The sequence below is a fragment of the Nerophis ophidion genome, linkage group LG20, assembly GCF_033978795.1.
Source record: "Nerophis ophidion isolate RoL-2023_Sa linkage group LG20, RoL_Noph_v1.0, whole genome shotgun sequence".
Classification (NCBI taxonomy): domain Eukaryota; kingdom Metazoa; phylum Chordata; class Actinopteri; order Syngnathiformes; family Syngnathidae; genus Nerophis; species Nerophis ophidion.
Window position 1 is genome coordinate 43,005,360 of NC_084630.1, and position 20,191 is coordinate 43,025,550.

Below are 20,191 nucleotides of genomic sequence, written 5' to 3' on the forward strand. Positions count from 1 at the left end.
ATTCACACACTAGGGCCAATTTAGCGTTGCCAATCAACCTATCCCCAGGTGCATGTCTTTGGAAGTGGGAGGAGCCTATCCCCAGGTGCATGTCTTGGAGGTGGGAGGAAGCAGGAGTACCTGGATAAATGGATACATAAATAATACAGCAGAGGATTGGGAGAATGTCATGTGGTCAGATGAAACCAAAATAGAACTTTTTGGTATAAACTCAACTCGTCGTGTTTGGAGGAAGAAGAATACTGAGTTGCATCCCAAGAACACCAAACCTACTGTGAAGCATGGGGGTGGAAACATCATGCTTTGGGGCGGTTTTTCTGCTAAGGGGACAGGACGATTGATCCGTGTTAAGGAAAGAATGAATGGGGCCATGTATCGTGAGATTTTGAGCCAAAACCTTCTTCCATCAGTGGGAGCTTTGAATGGTTGACCAAATACTTATTTTCCACCATCATTTACAAATAAATTATTTAAAATGCCTACAATGTGAATTCCTGGATTTTTTTTTTCACATTTTGTCTCTCACAGTTGAAGTGTACCTATGATGAAAATTACAGACCTCTGTCATCATTTTAAATGGGAGAACTTGCACAATCGATGGCTGCCTAAATACTTTTTTGCCCCACTGTATATGCGGCTCAGCCCCCGGCCAAATTTTTTTAACACAATGCGACCCCCGAGTCAAAAAGTTTGGGGATCCCTGCTTTAGTCTAATAATAATAATAATAGTAATATATATATGTATATTAAAGATCCCCCTTATTTTAAAATGAAAATGTTGACAGGTGTGATTAATATACTGTAGGTCGCAGAATGATGGCCATGTGACAATAAAAACTATTTTGCATATAAACTGCAAAGCGCAAAAGCTTTTGCACATACCAACTTACATTTACGGATTGTAGTCAGTTGGAGGCGTGTCTTAATGAAATTAAACAATGGATGTCCGCTAACTTTTTGCAACTCAACGCCAAAAAAACGGAAATGCTGATTATCGGTCCTGCTAGACACCGAACTCTATTTAATAATACAACTCTAACATTTGACAACCAAACAATTAAACAAGGCGACACGGTAAAAAATCTTCGACCCAACTCTCTCCTTTGAGTCACACATTAAAAGCGTTACTAAAACGGCCTTCTTTCAACTCCGTAATATCGCTAAAATTCGCTCCATTCTGTCCACTAAAGACGCTGAGATCATTATCCATGCGTTTGTTACGTCTCGCCTCGACTACTGTAACGTATTATTTTCGGGTCTCCCCATGTCTAGCATTAAAAGATTACAGTTGGTACAAAATGCGGCTGCTAGACTTTTGACAAGAACAAGAAAGTTTGATCACATTACGCCTGTACTGTATATACCTTTATATACATATATACATACATATATATCTATACTGTATATACCTTTATATACATATATACATACATATATACCTATACTGGCTCACCTGCACTGGCTTCCTGTGCACTTAAGATGTGACTTTAAGGTTTTACTACTTACGTATAAAATACTACACGGTCTAGCTCCATCCTATCTTGCTGATTGTATTGTACCATATGTCCCGGCAAGAAATCTGCGTTCAAAGGACTCCGGCTTGTTAGTGATTCCCAAAGCCCAAAAAAAGTCTGCGGGCTATAGAGCGTTTTCCGTTCGGGCTCCAGTACTCTGGAATGCCCTCCCGGTAACAGTTCGAGATGCTACCTCAGTAGAAGCATTTAAGTCTCACCTTAAAACTCATTTGTATACTCTAACCTTTAAATGGACTCCCTTTTTAGACCAGTTGATCTGCCGTTTCTTTTCTTTTTCTTCTATGTCCCACTCTCCCTTGTGGAGGGGGTCCGGTCCGATCCGGTGGCCATGTACTGCTTGCCTGTGTATCGGCTGGGGACATCTCTGCGCTGCTGATCCGCCTCCGCTTGGGATGGTTTCCTGCTGGCTCCGCTGTGAACGGGACTCTCGCTGCTGTGTTGGATCCGCTTTGGACTGGACTCTCGCGACTGTGTTGGATCCATTGTGGATTGAACTTTCACAGTATCATGTTAGACCCGCTCGACATCCATTGCTTTCCTCCTCTCCAAGGTTCTCATAGTCATCATTGTCACAGACGTCCCACTGGGTCATTATTGTCACCTACGTCCCACTGGGTGTGAGTTTTCCTTGCCCTTATGTGGGCCTACCGAGGATGTCGTAGTGGTTTGTGCAGCCCTTTGAGACACTAGTGATTTAGGGCTATATAAGTAAACATTGATTGATTGATTGATTGATTGATTTATTGTTTCCTGCTCTGTTAGGCGACCATGGTGGACCTCGCAGACTTGTTTGCCCCATCATCTGAGAGGCAACCGCCGACCGGTGACCCGTGGAACTCTGCCCAGCCTTCCTGTAACTTCGCCTCCGTCCCCTGGGATTTTGTAGGTGAGTGCATCATCATGTCCACACAAACAAAAGCCACAGGGGGTAAAGTGATTACCGCTCGTGTCTATCCACCTGCACAGCGGCCAAGTCCGACACTCCTGTAGTTGGTAGCCCCTGGACTGCGCCGCCCCCACCCTCCATTGCGACTAATCCTTGGGCGCCGTGTGCCAACTCGCGCGGAGAGCCGTGGGAAGCGGCGGGGGCGGTGGTATCGGCGGCCACCTGCAGCCCTGACAACCACACGTGGGACACGATATCTGAGCGAGGTAATTATCTTCCCATGTGTTCTTCAATTAAAGCACACCATTTGTTGTACCTGATGAATAACACTCATGCAGGAAGTGAAGGGAGAGATGCATTCAGTGCACAGGGAGAGGAGACGCTTCAACAGGACATTCCTCAACTGTCTTCTCCTGCCAGTCCGACAGGTAAATATACACATGAAGAGCAGAAAGCTGTCTTTGGTTGCATGTTCGACTGCGGGGATATTTAACTCACTTTTTTTGGATGGTTACATTTCCTAAAGGAAGTGAGTGTGACTGTTGTCTGTCTATCTGTGTTGGCCCTGTGATGAAGGGGCTACTTGTCCAGGGTGTATCCCGCCTTCCGCTAAAATCCAGCTGAGATAGGCTCCAGCATCCCCCGCAACCCCACTATGGACAAGCGGTAGAAAATCAATCAATCAATCAATGTTTACTTATATAGCCCTAAATCACTAGTGTCTCAAAGGGCTGCACAAACCACTACGACATCCTCGGTAGGCCCACATAAGGGCAAGGAAAACTCACACCCAGTGGGACATCGGTGACAATGATGACTATGAGAACATGATACTGTGAAAGATCAATCCATAATGGATCCAACACAGTCGCGAGAGTCCAGTCCAAAGCGGATCCAACACAGCAGCGAGAGTCCCGTTCACAGCGGAGCCAGCAGGAAACCATCCCAAGCGGAGGCTGATCAGCAGCGCAGAGATGTCCCCAGCCGATACACAGGCAAGCAGTACATGGCCACCGGATCGGACCGGACTCCCTCCACAGGGGAGAGTGGGACATAGAAGAAAAAGAAAAGAAACAGCAGATCAACTGGTCTAAAAAGGGAGTCTATTTAAAGGCTAGAGTATACAAATGAGTCCCAGAATGAATAGATGGATGGAAATGTGCTTTACAAATGCATCCAATTGCACGAAGAGTAGTCTTAATTTTCTAAATTTTCTTTGGGGTTTTGCATGGCAGCACGTGGCGCTGATAGAAAATGTCCTTTTTTTCCCTTTATTTTCCTCAAAGGGTGCTCACGTCCCTACATATAGCTAAAGGCAACATTTGTATCAGACCTTGTTAGAGTGTGCAAAATGACCCAACAAATTTGATGGTAGGTCGGATGTTTGTTTATTACAATAATGCTCATCAAAGTCAGGACTATGCTAGAGTGCCTGTTCTACAAACCCCGTTTCCATGTGAGTTGGGAAATTGTGTTAGATGTAAATATAAACAGAATACAATGATTTGCAAATCCTTTTCAACCCATATTCAATTGAATGCACTACAAAGACAAGATATTTGATGTTCAAACTTATAAACTTTATTTTTTTTGCAAATAATAATTAACTTAGAATTTCATGGCTGCAACATGAGACAAAGTAGTTGGGAAAGGGCATGTTCACCACTGTGTTACATCACATTTTTCTTTTAACAACACTCAATAAACGTTTGGGAACTGAGGAAACTAATTGTTGAAGCTTTGAAAGTGGAATTCTTTCCGTTTCTTGTTTTATGTAGAGCTTCAGTTGTTCAACAGTCCGGGGTCCCCGCTGTCGTATTTTACGTTTCATAATGCGCCACATATTTTCCATGGGAGACAGGTCTGGACTGCAGGCGGGCCAAGAAAGTACCCGCACTCTTTTACTACAAAGCCACGCTGTTGTAACACTTGTCTTGCTGAAATAAGCAGGGGCGTCCATGATAATGTTGCTTGGATGACAACATATGTTGTTCCAAAACCTGTATGGACCATTCAGCATTAATGGTGCCTTCACAGATGTGTAAGTTACCCATGCCTTGGGCACTAATACACCCCCATACCATCACAGATGCTGGCTTTTGAACTTTGCGCCTATAACAATCCGAATGGTTATTTTCCTCTTTGTTCCGGAGGACTCCACGTCCTCTGTTTCCAAATATAATTTGAAATGTGGACTCGTCAGACCACAGAACACTTTTCCACTTTGCATCAGTCCATCTTAGGGGAGCTCGGGCCCAGCCAAGCCGGCGGCGTTTCAGAATATTGTTGATAAATGGGTTTGGCTTTGCATAGTAGAGTTTTAACTTGCACTTACAGATGTAGCGACCAACTGTAGTTACTGACAGTGGTTTTATGAAGTGTTCCTGAGCCCATTTGGTGATATCCTTTACACACGGATGTCGGTTTTTGATGCAGTACCGCCTGAGGGATCAAAAGTCCGTAATATCATCGCTTACAAGCAGTGATTTCTGCAGATTCTCTATACTTTTTGAGGATTTTACGGACCGTAGATATTAAAATCCCTAAATTCCTTGCAATAGCTCGTTGAGAAATGTTGTTCTAAAACTGTTCGACAATTTGCTTACAAAGGGATGTACCTCGCCTGTGTTGTCCTGAAGTCAACTGTTAATATTATTTACGTAATTACATTATAATATTTTTGTATTACTTGATAATATTTTGTATTAGTAACTACAATGCTTTAATTTGGAGTTAAAGTTGTTTATATTTATTGTACTTTATAATCGGTAAACAGCAGTTAGATGATGTCACTTCCGCTAAATTACTTCCTGTTGGTTGACTTCCGGTATTTGTTCGAAAGCTAGAGATACATTTTGTGGTTTTCTGTAGTACTTTGTTGTTGCCATCCTACACAAAGCGGCGAAGAAGCAATGCCGTAAGTTGTCTTTAATAAGTTAACAACATGTCAGACACGTTAAAAAAGTGTAATAGTGCCGATATGTTAAATATAATTGTCAAATTAGATACAATGTGTTCAAGTCATTTAGGCAGACGGGAGTCTCCCTCTGCTGGACATTTTCCGACATTACCGTTACATTTTTATATGTCATTGTAAACGAATATGTACAGAGGCAATAAGTGTGTTGTGTGTTGTGTCTCTTGTTCTTTTCAGTTTTTCACCATCTTGTCTATGAAGGAATTGTCAAAAGTAAATGGTCAAGCTTACAACGACGTTCTCTTCATTGACTCCGGTTTGGCTTGGTGTTGAGTTGGCGTTTTTACACGTCTCACGAGAACACTAAATCGCCCCATCCTTGTTTGTGAATTACTTAGCATTTCATGGAATCTGCATTTATACCCAATCATGGCACCCACCTGTTCCCAATTAGCCTGCACACCTGTGGGAAGTTCCAAATAAGTGTTTGATGAGCATTCCTCAACTTTATCAGGATTTATTGCCACCTTTCCCAACTTCTTTGTCACGTGTTGCTGGCATCAAATTCTAAAGTTAATGATTATTTGCAAAAAAACTAAATGTTTATCAGTTTGAACATGAAATATGTTGTCTTTGTAGCATATTCAACTGAATATGGGTTGAAAAGGATTTGCAAATCATTGTATTTTGTTTATATTTACATTTAACACAATTTCCCAACTCATATGGAAATGGAGTTTGTATAAATACATACATGCTGGCTTTGCTTCATTTGATACAAGGGAAAATAAATGGCATATTGCAGTTAATTAATAACGTGAGTTATCTCACATCGCTATTCTACAATGACTTTCCTTCTGCAGATTCTGAGCTGCGTGGGTCAGCAGATATATTTTCTGGAGCGGATCCGAGCACAGATCCATTTAGGAATGAACCTCTGGTGAAACCCCAGGAAAACGGACGGGACTCGACCAGTCCAGAGATGTTCGATCTGTCTCGGCTCGAACCCCCCGTCAGTGCTGCACGTGTATGTCGGACGCCTGAGGCCTTCCTCGGACCTACTGGGGCCTCCCTGGTCAATTTGGATGCCCTGATACCTACAACGCCCCGAAGCAAGATGAAGAACAACCCCTTCCTCTCAGGTATTCCAAAACGTACCGGGCCTGATCTACTAAAAGTGTACGTGTACTAAAACACGTGTAAACTTCATGACACACGCAAAGCTGATCTGCTAAAAGGTGGGCATCTCTTAAGTGCACAGAATAAGGTCTGCAATCCATTTAACGTGTCCGTCTTCATTAATATGCAAAATACATTTTGATAATCAAAACGCCCTGTCAGGTTTAAACACTGATGACATCTATTAAACAGACAAGAAGCAAGGAATCATGGAGAGACAGTTCAATTTGGCTCATATGAGGAGAGACGTGTTTTGGGCTGTACTCTAGTTACAGATCCGAACTACGGTCTAAAAGTCCAGTCCACGTGTTTCCTCTATTTATTTAGGAAGTCCCTGGTTACATCACTGAAGCTGTCACTGAGGGAAAGCGGGGAGGAGTAATCTCAACAGCTCCAGTGACTATTAAAGAAATGCAAATGTATTGACGCTGGTGATATCGCCCCGTCTCTGCTTTGTCTGCGTCCCGGTATTCGATGTTCGGCCTTGGCAGTCAGCCGGCCGAATCTGAACACAACACTGATACGAGACGACTTGCAATCTTTTGAATTACCAGCTTTGCACAGATAGAAACATACAGCTTCAGCACAATTGATAACAACTATAGCAACGGCCCTTAAGCATAAAGTTGTATGATAATACATACATGATTATTCTAACACGCCCACAATGCTCGGAGGAAAAGATGCAAATGTAATTATTTAGCACACGCAATATGATTTATCAACACTCATCACCAAGCACTATTTTCGAGCTCTATTTAACGAGAAGGTGTATTTTTGACAGATTGTAAACAAAGGTCACAACACAGGAGGTATATTACCTGAGAGGTGATGTTTTCTGAGTAATTTCCATGCTTGTTATATAATTTTACATGACCTTTTTTAGTGATAATAATGTTAGTAAAGTATCTGTCATGTTTTGTGGTCACGTTCTGTTTGGTTTTGGACTCATTATGCACACTTTGTTTGTTTTGTCACCATGACAACCATTAGTTCACCTGATTACCACGAATTGATTAACGTTGACCCCGACTTAAACAAGTTGAAAACCTTATTGGGGTGTTACCATTTAGTGGTCAATTGTACGGAATATGTACTGAACTGTGCAATCTACTAATAAAAGTATCAATCAATCAATCAAAAAGATTCCTTTGGACTCACGCACCTGATTTGTTTAGGACTCACGCACCTGTGTTAATCACGCCACTATTATTTCATCTTGTAGTTGCCAGGCAGTCGGCCTGGCGTCATTGTTGTTGTTGTTCCAAGCTCTGTTCATTCTCTTCATGCCGTAGTTCATTCTTCATGCCCTGCACGTAAGTTTTGCTTATTCAAGTCACAGTAAGCGAGTTTTTCATGTCCTAAGTTTTTTGCCTTTGTGGTAGTTTTTTTTTTTTTTTTTTTAGCTAAGTTTGTTCTCCGCCTTGTGCGCGCCTTTAGTTTGCACTTTTTTTTTTATAGATAAATTAAAATATGTGTTTACCTTCACGCCATGTCCCGTCACCTTCCTTTGCATTCCGGGCAAACACACCCCACCACAGTCCACGTTTTGACAGTATCTACTAAAAAAACGTAACATTCTGTGTGGGACATGTAAATGTCAAAAAGACAGCCAAAAGAGGTTTGTGGTACAGACTAAATCTAAAGGTAAAATATAATGTAAAAATGGGCTTCACGGTGGCAGAGGGGCATAGCTCGGTTGGTAGAGCGGCCATGCCAGCAACTTGAGGGTTGCAGGTTCGATTCCCGCTTCCGCCATCCTGGTCACTGCCGTTGTGTCCTTGGGCAAGACACTTTACCCACCTGCTCCCAGTGCCACCCACACTGGTTTAAATGTAACTTAGATATTGGGTTTCACTATGTAAAGCGCTTTGAGTCACTAGAGAAAAGCGCTATATAAATATAATTCACTTCACTTCACTTAGTGCGTCTGCCTCACAATACGAAGGTCCTGCAGTCCTGGGTTCAAATCCAGGCTCGGGATCTTTCTGTGTGGAGTTTGCATGTTCTCCCCGTGAATGCGTGGGTTCCCTCCGGGTACTCCGGCTTCCTCCCACCTCCAAAGACATGCACCTGGGGATAGGTTGATTGGCAACACTAAAACTGGCCCTAGTGTGTGAATGTGAGTGTGAATGTTGTCTGTCTATCTGTGTTGGCCCTGCGATGAGGTGGTGACTTGTCCAGGGTGTACCCTGCCTTCCGCCCGATTGTAGCTGAGATAGGCGCCAGCGCCCCCCGCGACCCCGAAAGGGAATAAGCGGTAGAAAATGGATGGATGCATAATGTAAAAATGCAGGAAATGTAGTCTTGATTTTCAAAATAGTGCTAAAATAAATGTTCCTCTTTTTTTCGTTGGCTTTTCTCTTTTGTTTTTTCTCAAAAGTTGCCTATCCGTGGCAAGGAACATGCCCACCAATAATGCAGGCTTGGATTGATAGATTGAGACTTTTATTAGTAGATTGCACAGTACAGTACATATTCCCAGTGACCTGCGGTGAACTAAACACCAGGTGAGGCATGTATACTTTTTTCTTTCTTTTTTTCTTTCCACTTAAATTCATATGTGCAGCTCTAGTCATTGTTGATTTAGGTTGCACATTAGAGTTACAGGAAAAAAGGGAGTTATTCGCTTTCATAAAAATTTTATCATAATGATATTATGATATGATAAATGGTTCCAAAAAGGGCGGCATAGCTCGGTTGGTAGAGCGGCCGTGCCAGCAACTTGAGGGTTGCAGGTTCGATTCCCGCTTCCGCCATCCTAGTCGCTGCCGTTGTGTCCTTGGGCAAGACACTTTACCCACCTGCTCCCAGTGCCACCCACACTGGTTTAAATGTTACTTAGGTATTGGGTTTCACTATGTAAAGCGCTTTGAGTCACTAGAGAAAAGCGCTATATAAATATAATTCACAATAAAGTTATAAATAAATAATAAATGGGTTGTACTTGTATAGCGCTTTTCTACCTTCAAGGTACTCAAAGCGCTTTGACACTACTTCCACATTCACACACACATTCACACACTGATGGAGGGAGCTGCCATGCAAGGCGCCAACCAGCACCCATCAGGAGCAAGGGTGAAGTGTCTTGCTCAGGACACAACGGACGTGACGAGGTTGGTTCTAGGTGGGATTTGAACCAGTGACCCTCGGGTTGCGCACGGCCACTCTCCCACTGCGCCACGCCGTCCCTATTGTTATTAAATACTTTTTGCTCCAAGTTGCTTTTAACGAAATAAATCAAGAATTGTGAGCGTTTATTACCTTTCTGTGTTTGTATCTGAAGCAGCAATAGCTATCCTCCATGAAAACCTACTTTGTATGACCACATTCATTTTGTCTTAAAGTCCAGTTTAGAGAATTATTTCATCTTGGATACAGTATATAATCTTCCATATTGGCAGACACATTCATTTAATTTCATTTCATTCCAAAAAAATTAAACAATATTTTTGCACCACAAACGCTGGCTTACTCTAATAAAAATGCCATGTTTTTTTTTTTTTATAAATACAGTTAAATAAGAAAAAAGGCTGGCTTCTGCTGGAGAGACCTAGGTCTGCTAGCTTGAGCGCCCCCACTTCTCCCAATGTTGCTCCAAAACCTGTATGTACCTTTCAGCATTAATGGTGCCTTCACAGATGTGTAAGTTACCCATGCCTTGGGCACTAATGCACCCCCATACCATCACACATGTGTAAGTTACCCATGCCTTGGGCACTAATACACCCCCATACCATCACACATGTGTAAGTTACCCATGTCTTGGGCACTAATACACCCCCATACCATCACACATGTGTAAGTTACCCATGTCTTGTTCACTAATACACCCCCATACCATCACACATGTGTAAGTTAGTCATGTCTTGTTCACTAATACACCCCCATACCATCACACATGTGTAAGTTACCCATGTCTTGTTCACTAATACACCCCCATACCATCACCCATGTGTAAGTTAGTCATGTCTTGTTCACTAATACACCCCCATACCATCACACATGTGTAAGTTAGTCATGTCTTGTTCACTAATACACCCCCATACCATCACACATGTGTAAGTTAGTCATGTCTTGTTCACTAATACACCCCCATACCATCACACATGTGTAAGTTACCCATGTCTTGTTCACTAATACACCCCCATACCATCACAGATGTGTAAGTTACCCATGCCTTGGGCACTAATACACCCCCATACCATCACACATGTGTAAGTTACCCATGTCTTGTTCACTAATACACCCCCATACCATCACAGATGTGTAAGTTACCCATGTCTTGTTCACTAATACACCCCCATACCATCACACATGTGTAAGTTACCCATGTCTTGTTCACTAATACACCCCCATACCATCACACATGTGTAAGTTACCCATGCCTTGGGCACTAATACACCCCCATACCATCACACATGTGTAAGTTAGTCATGTCTTGTTCACTAATACACCCCCATACCATCACACATGTGTAAGTTAGTCATGTCTTGTTCACTAATACACCCCCATACCATCACCCATGTGTAAGTTAGTCATGTCTTGTTCACTAATACACCCCCATACCATCACACATGTGTAAGTTACCCATGCCTTGGGCACTAATACACCCCCATACCATCACACATGTGTAAGTTACCCATGTCTTGGGCACTAATACACCCCCATACCATCACACATGTGTAAGTTACCCATGCCTTGGGCACTAATACACCCCCATACCATCACACATGTGTAAGTTACCCATGTCTTGGGCACTAATACACCCCCATACCATCACACATGTGTAAGTTACCCATGCCTTGGGCACTAATACACCCCCATACCATCACACATGTGTAAGTTACCCATGCCTTGGGCACTAATACACCCCCATACCATCACAGATGTGTAAGTTACCCATGTCTTGGGCACTAATACACCCCCATACCATCACACATGTGTAAGTTACCCATGCCTTGGGCACTAATACACCCCCATACCATCACACATGTGTAAGTTACCCATGCCTTGGGCACTAATACACCCCCATACCATCACACATGTGTAAGTTACCCATGTCTTGGGCACTAATACACCCCCATACCATCACACATGTGTAAGTTACCCATGCCTTGGGCACTAATACACCCCCATACCATCACACATGTGTAAGTTACCCATGCCTTGGGCACTAATACACCCCCATACCATCACACATGCTGGCTTTTGAACTTTGCACTTATAACAATTCGGATGGTTATTTTCCTCTTTGGTCCGGAGGACACAACGTTCACAGTTTCCAAAAACATTTTGAAATGTGGACTCGTCAGACCACAGAACACTTTTCCGCTTTCCATCAGTCCATCTTAGATGAGCTCGGGCCAAGCAAAGCCGGCGGCGTTTCTGAGTGTTGTTGATAAATGGCTTTCGCTTTGCATAGTAGAGTTTTAACTTGGACTTACAGATGTAGCGACCAACTGTATTTACTGAAAGTAGTTTTCTGACGTGTTCCCAAGCCCATGCGGTGATATCCTTTACACACGGATGTCGCTTTTAGATGACGCAGTACCGCCTGGGGGATTAAAGGTCCATAATATCGTCGCTTAAGTGCAAGGATTTCTCCAGATTCTTCCTTTTGATGATATTGCAGACCTTAGATGGTAAAATCCCTAAATTTATTTGCAATGGATCGTTCAGAAATAATGTTCTTATACTGTTCAACAATATACTCACTCATTTGTTGACAAAGTGGTGACCCTTGCGCCATCCTTGTTTGTGAATGACTGAGCATGTGGCGAGTGAGAGTACTGCTGAGGCATTGAACTGCAAATTGACAATATATCGCCCCCTACCTTGAGGCAGAGGTACATGCTGCCTCATGGCCTGCCTTTTGCCCGTGGCAACAAGCATGCGCCCCCCTCGCACGCACACGCCCAATACACACCGTCTGTAGCCGTGGAGGCACAGCCTGTGTCTGCCTCACTTCTCATTGACTGTATTGTTTTGCATGGAATTTCTGCGATTTTGACCATGAAAATGATCAAAATATACAGGAACCACACCAAAATCACATAGAAAGCATAAACCAAAACAGAAATATTTAAACATGTTTTGGAATATCTCATGGTTAAGCCACTAGGTGCCTCCCCTGACAGCACGTCACTGCATATTCTGTACAATTGACCACTAAATGGTAACACCCGAATAAGTCGGGGTCCACGTTAATCAATTCATGGTAAATGGCTATTTCATAGATTGAAGACGCCGATCTTAGTCGATCAGGCCCTCGCTGTATGAAATGTATTAATGTGTAGTCTGCTAACTGTCTGAGTGTCCTCCACAGGTCTGAGCGCCCCGTCTCCCACAAACCCCTTCCACTGTGACCAGCCTCGCCTTACCCTCAATCAAATGCGACCATCCTCTACGTCTCCTATGCCCCCCCACATGATATCCTATAGTCCGTCGCTTCCACTCCCTCTCCCTCACAGGGGGGCCGCCCTCCCCTCGTCGCTCACACAACCGCCTGCCGGACTCATGGACCTTCCCTCCAACCTCCCCAGGCCCCTGCTCCCTCTTTCGCCCAGGCCGGGGGCCCGTACACAATCCCCAGCACAGACACACGGCCACAACCCCTTCCTCTGAGACTCATTTCATGTGGACGAGGATGTCATTCTTCTCTGCGCGCACATGGGAAAGTGGACTGAGTGTACTCTACATATCAGCTGCTAAATGGAACCTGAACTCTTGAAGAAATGCACACACACTCACCCATCACTAGGCTGTCCTCAATCAATCAATCAATGTTTATTTATATAGCCCCAAATCACAAATGTCTCAAAGGACTGCACAAATCATTACGACTACAACATCCTCGGAAGAACCCACAAAAGGGCAAGGAAAACTCACACCCAGTGGGCAGGGAGAATTCACATCCAGCGGGACGCCAGTGACAATGCTGACTATGAGAAACCTTGGAGAGGACCTCAGATGTGGGCAACCCCCCCCTCTAGGAATAAACATATTTGTGGGGCGGTATAGCTCGATTGGTAGAGTGGCCGTGCCAGCAACTTGAGGGTTGCAGGTTCGATTCCCGCTTCCGCCATCCTAGTCACTGCCGTTGTGTCCTTGGGCAAGACACTTTACCCACCTGCTCCCAGTGCCACCCACACTGGTTTAAATGTAACTTAGATATTGGGTTTCACTATGTAAAGCGCTTTGAGTCACTAGAGAAAAGCGCTATATAAATATAATTCACACTTCACTTATCGGTTCCAGCTGATATACAAATATGTGAATGCAGCTTGTATTTACAACTCCGTACAGTAGATGGCAGTGTAACTCTGCTTCTTAACACACAGGTATCAATACTAGTGATTGTTGTTGCAAACTACGTCATGTCAATTAGAATGTACAAAACTCAAAGCCAGTGAAGTTGGCACGTTGTGTAATTCGTAAAAATCAATCAATCGATCGATGTTTATTTATATAGCCCCAAATCACTAGTGTCTCAAAGGGCTGCACAAATCATTACGACTACAACATCCTCGGAAGAACCCACAAAAGGGCAAGGAAAACTCACACCCAGTGGGCAGGGAGAATTCACATCCAGTGGGACGCCAGTGACAATGCTGACTATGAGAAACCTTGGAGAGGACCTCAGATGTGGGCAACCCCCCCGCCCCTCTCTAGGGGACCGAAAGCAATGGATGTCGAGCGGGTCTAACATGATACTGTGAAAGTTCAATCCATAGTGGCTCCAACACAGCCGCGAGAGTTCAGTTCAAAGCAGATCCAAGACAGCAGCGAGGAAACCATCCCAAGCGGAGGCGGATCAGCAGCGTAGAGATGTCCCCAACCGATACAGGCGAGCGGCTGAATAAGATGATTTGCAAATCCTTTCCAACTTATATTTAATTAAATAGACTGCAAAGACAAGATATTTAATGTTCGAACTAAGAAACTTAACTTTTTAGCAAATAATCATTAACTCAGAATTTAATGGCAGCAACACATTGCCAAAAAGTTGTCACAGAGGCATTTTAACCACTGTGTTACATGGCCTTTCCTTTTAACAACACTCAGTAAACGTTTGGGAACTGAGGAGACCAATTTTTGAAGCTTTTCAGGTGGAATTATTTCACATTCTTGCTTGATGTACAGCTTAAGTCAGGGGTCACCAGGTAGCCCGTAAGGACCAGATGAGTCGCCCGCTGGCCTGTACTAAAAATAGCTCAAATAGCAGCACTTACCAGTGAGCTGCCTCTATTTTTTAAATAGTATTCATTTACTAGCAAGCTGGTCTCGGTTTGCTCAACATTTTTAATTCTAAGAGAGACAAAACTCAAATAGAATTTGAAAATCCAAGAAAATATTTTAAAGACTTGGTCTTCACTTGTTTAAATAACTTCATTTATTTTTTTACTTTGCTTCTTATAACTTTCAGAGAGACAATTTTAGAGAAAAAATTCAACCTTAAAAAGGATTTTAGGATTTTTAAACACACATACCTTTTTACCATTTAAATTCCTTCCTCTTCTTTCCTGACAATTTAAATCAAAGTTCAAGTATTTTTTTATTTTTTTTTATTGTAAAGAATAATAAATACATTTTAATTGAATTCTTCATTTTAGCTTCTGTTTTTTGATGAAGAATATTTGTGAAATATTTCTTCGAACTTATGATCAAAATTCAAAAAAATTATTCTGGCAAATCTAGAAAATCTGTGGAATCCAATTTAAATCTTATTTCAAAGTCTTTTGAATTTCTTTTTAAATTTTTATTCTGGAAAATCCAGAAGAAATAATGATTTTCTTTGTTAGAAATATAGCTTGGTCCAAATTGTTATATATTCTAAAAAAAAAGTTCAGATTGGATTTTAACCTATTTAAAACATGTCATCAAAATTCTAAAATTAATCTTAATCAGGAAAAATTACTAATGATGTTCCATAAATAATTTTGTTTTATTTCTTCAAAAAGATTCGAATTAGCTAGTTTTTCTCTTCTTGTTTTTGGTTGAATTTTGAATTTGCAATAAGCAGGGGCGTCCATGATAACCTTGTTGTTCCAAAACCTGTATGTACCTTTCAGCATTAATGGTGCCTTCACAGATGTGTAAGTTACCCATGCCTTGGCCACTAATACACCCCCATACCATCACACATGTGTAAGTTACCCATGTCTTGGGCACTAATACACCCCCATACCATCACACATGTGTAAGTTACCCATGTCTTGGGCACTAATACACCCCCATACCATCACACATGTGTAAGTTACCCATGCCTTGGGCACTAATACACCCCCATACCATCACACATGTGTAAGTTACCCATGTCTTGGGCACTAATACACCCCGATACCATCACACATGTGTAAGTTACCCATGCCTTGGGCACTAATACACCCCCATACCATCACACATGTGTAAGTTACCCATGTCTTGGGCACTAATACACCCCCATACCATCACACATGCTGGCTTTTGAACTTTGCACTTATAACAATTCGGATGGTTATTTTCCTCTTTGGTCCGGAGGACCCAACGTTCACAGTTTCCAAAAACATTTTGAAATGTGGACTCGTCAGACCACAGAACACTTTTCCACTTTCCATCAGTCCATCTTAGATGAGCTCGGGCCAAGCAAAGCCGGCGGCGTTTCTGAATGTTGTTGATAAATGGGTTTGGCTTTGCATAGTAGAGTTTTAACTTGCACTTACAGATGTAGCGACGAACTGTATTTACTGAAAGTAGTTTTCTGACGTGTTCCCAAGCCCATGCGGTGATATCCTTTACACACTGATGTCGCTTTTAGATGACGCAGTACCGCCTGGGGAATTAAAGGTTAAAGATTAAAGGTCCATAATATCGTCGCTTAAGTGCAAGGATTTCTCCAGATTCTTCCTTTTGATGATATTGCAGACCTTAGATGGTAAAATCCCTAAATTTATTTGCAATGGATCGTTCAGAAATAATGTTCTTATACTGTTCAACAATTTACTCACTCATTTGTTGACAAAGTGGTGACCCTTGCGCCATCCTTGTTTGTGAATGACTGAGCATTTCATGGGAGCCGCTTTTGTATACAATCATGGCACCCATGATTGTATACTACAAATTCTGTCCATAAAAGTTATGAACAGAATCGGTGACAAAGGACAGCCTTGGCGGAGTCCAACCCTCACTGGAAATGTGTTCGACTTACTGCCAGCAATGCGGACCAAGCTCTGACACTGATCATACAGGGAGCGGACCGCCACAATAAGACAGTCCGATACCCCATACTCTCTGAGCACTCCCCACAGGACTTCCCGAGGGACACGGTCGAATGCCTTCTCCAAGTCCACAAAGCACATGTAGACTGGTTGGGCAAACTCCCATGCACCCTCAAGAACCCTGCCCAGAGTATAGAGCTGGTCCACAGTTCCACCACCAGGACGAAAACCACACTGTTCCTCTTGAATCCGAGGTTCGACTATCCGGCGTAGCCTCCTCTCCAGTACACCTGAATAAACCTTACCGGGAAGGCTGAGGAGTGTGATCCCACGATAGTTGGAACACACCCTCCGGTCCCCCTTCTTAAAGAGAGGGACCACCACCCCGGTCTGCCAATCCAGAGGGTCCACGCGATGTTCGCGCACAATAAACAATAATAATAATAAATAATATATGACATATATTATATATATACTATATAAATATTATAAATATATTCTACATTTAAGTGCAGTCAAGGAACATATGCATTATACAGTCTGATGGCTGTCGGTATGAAGGACCTCCTGTGTCCTTCCGTGTTACATTTTGGGAGTCTGAGCCTTCCACTGAACGTGCTCATTCTCTCCGCAAGGTCCGAGTGTAATGGGTGGGAGGTGTTGTCCATAATGGCTAGGAGTTTTGCTAGACTTCTCCTCTCTGACACCACCGCCGGAGAGTCCAGCCCTAGTGTGTGAATGTGAGTGTGAATCTTGTCTGTGATGGCCCTCACGATGAGGTGGCGACTTGTCCAGGGTGTACACCGCCTTCAATGTCAATCAATCAATCAATGTTTACTTATATAGCCCTAAATCACTAGTGTCTCAAAGGGCTGCACAAACCACCACGACATCCTCGGTAGGCCCACATAAGGGCAAGGAAAACTCACACCCAGTGGGACGTCGGTGACAATGATGACTATGAGAACCTTGGAGAGGAGGAAAGCAATGGATGTCGAGCGAATCTAACAGGATACTTCGAAAGTTCAATCCACAATGGATACAACACAGTCGCGAGAGTCCAGTCCAAGGAGGATCCAAGACACAGCAGCGAGAGTCCCGTTCACAGCGGAGCCAGCAGGAAACCATCCCAAGCGTAGGCGGACCAGCAGCGCAGAGATGTCCCCAGCCGATACACAGGCAAGCAGTACATGGCCACCGGATCGGACCGGACCCCCTCCACACGGGAGAGTGGGACATAGAAGAAAAAGAAAAGAAACGGCAGATCAACTGGTCTAAAAAGGGAGTCTATTTAAAGGCTAGAGTATACAAATGAGTTTTAAGGTGAGACTTAAATGCTTCTACTGAGGTGCCTTCCGCCCAATTGTAGCTGAGATAGGCACCAGCAACCCCAAAAGGAATATGTGGTAGAAAATGGATGGATGGATGTGAATTGTGAATTATATTTATATAGCGCTTTTTCTCTAGTGACTCAAAGCGCTTTACATAGTGAAACCCAATATCGAAGTTACATTCAAACCAGTGTGGGTGGCACTGGGAGCAGGTGGGTAAAGTGTCTTGCCCAAGGACACAACGGCAGTGACTAGGATGGCGGAAGCGGGAATCGAACCTGCAACCCTCAAGTTGCTGGCATGGCCGCTCTACCTAACCGAGCTAAATAAAAAAAATGAATCAGAGCTGTTTCTCTATTTAATGGAGGAATTGTGTTAAATTGATTTTGAACTAAGAATCGTTTTGAATCAAGACGGCGTGGCGCAGTGGGAGAGTGGCCGTGCGCAACCCGAGGGTCACTGGTTCAAATCCCACCCAGAACCAACCTCGTCACGTCCGTTGTGTCCTGAGCAAGACACTTCACCCTTGCTCCTGATGGGTGCTGGTTGGCGCCTTGCATGGCAGCTCCCTCCATCAGTGTGTGAATGGGTAAATGTGGAAGTAGTGTCAAAGCGCTTTGAGTACCTTGAAGGTAGAAAAGCGCTATACATTTATCATTTATAAGAATGGGTTCTGAATGGAATCGTTACCCCCAATAATGGAATGGAATCGTGTGGTGCCAAAAGATCCCCAGCCCTCGTCTGCACACATCTTCAGCTCCCAACCCAAGCACCGCCTGACATGATTGTTTGTTCTTATTAGTACAAAGTGACACTTTTAGCGTATTGTTGCTGCTTCACCGACAAAAGAATGAATGCAAATCTCCGCCATGGAGAACCCGCTTCTTCCAACACCTTTTTTATCCGTCATATCTTCAGCTTCATTGATCAATCAATCAATCAATGTTTATTTATATAGCCCCAAATCACAAATGTCTCAAAGGACTGCACAAATCATTACGACTACAACATCCTCGAAAGAACCCACAAAAGGGCAAGGAAAACTCACACCCAGTGGGCAGGGAGAATTCACATCCAGTGGGACGCCAGTGACAATGCTGACTATGAGAAACCTTGGAGAGGACCTCAGATGTGGGCAACCCCCCCCCCCCTCTAGGGGACCGAAAGCAATGGATGTGGAGCGGGTCTAACATGATACTGTGAAAGTTCAATCCATAGTGGCTCCAAGACAGCAGTGAGAGTCCCGTCCACAGGAAACCATCTCAAGCGGATCAGCAGCGTAGAGATGTCCCCAACCGATACAGGCGAGCGGTCCATCCTGGGTCCCGACGAGCGATTGATTGTGATGAGGGTCCAAAATGTATGTATTTCCATTATTGTCATGGCTGCAGTGGCCATTGAAAACGACAAAACCAGCCTGCTCCTTCAAAGTGATCACTGATTGTATCCTTATGGGCCTGCGTGCATGTCCCTGCAGCAGGCCCATAATGCATAAATATTTGCTTCGTCTATGTGGTTGAGTCGGATCTCAGGGCCGCTCTATTGCTCTCTTATGGAAAGTGGGATTTCATTTCAGAGGAATAATGTCAAGTGGTTGTGTAAGTACTGTGTTTGCGCCTCTCTTTGCTTATATGTCTGAAGATTGTGTTTCAGAAAGAGACATTTGACCATCACTGCACTGAACCTGGACGTGAATGTGAAAAACCTGCTTATAGTCTCACACAAAAGCCTAATACATCTGTATTTATTAAAAATCATACCTATACAATATTATGAGACAGTATGCCAATAAATCAATAGATTTGGATTATAAACAGTGTTGATTTCATTCATGAAGTATAATTTCATACAGGAACATAATTTGGGTCCATCTGAGGCAGGGGTGTCAAGCGTACAGCCCGAGTGCAGGATCAGGCCTACGAACAGGTTTTATCCGGCCTGCGGGATAAGTTTGCTACGTATAAAAATTAACCGGAAATTTTTGAATGAAAGAAACTGCTGTACTAAAAGTGTCCACTGGATGTCACAATAGCAATTATCTGTATCTTTGTAGATGATGCTACATATTAGGGGTGTGGGGAAAAAATCGATTCGAATTCGAATCGAATACGTTGTGCGATTCAGAATCGATTCTCTCTTATTTT

The 20,191-nt window shown here is 43.3% G+C and overlaps 1 protein-coding gene and 1 long non-coding RNA gene across 3 annotated transcripts in view; both read left to right on the top strand.

Annotated features, from left to right (window-relative positions):
• Positions 1 to 19,861, top strand: part of epn3b (epsin 3b) — a 71,565-nt gene extending 51,704 nt beyond the window's left edge. For both annotated transcript variants that reach the window (XM_061881264.1, XM_061881265.1), the window contains exons 8-12: positions 2,298 to 2,421; positions 2,502 to 2,687; positions 2,760 to 2,849; positions 6,202 to 6,480; positions 12,846 to 19,861. In XM_061881264.1, the coding sequence (XP_061737248.1) occupies positions 2,298 to 2,421; positions 2,502 to 2,687; positions 2,760 to 2,849; positions 6,202 to 6,480; positions 12,846 to 13,144 (978 nt within the window). In that variant the 3' untranslated portion in view covers positions 13,145 to 19,861. The remainder of the gene's footprint in view (positions 1 to 2,297; positions 2,422 to 2,501; positions 2,688 to 2,759; positions 2,850 to 6,201; positions 6,481 to 12,845) is intronic.
• On the top strand, positions 5,037 to 5,631 carry LOC133539156 (uncharacterized). The gene is made up of 2 exons (XR_009803197.1): positions 5,037 to 5,338; positions 5,576 to 5,631. It is a non-coding gene; the product is annotated as an uncharacterized LOC133539156 (long non-coding RNA).
• Positions 19,862 to 20,191: the final 330 nt, after the last annotated feature.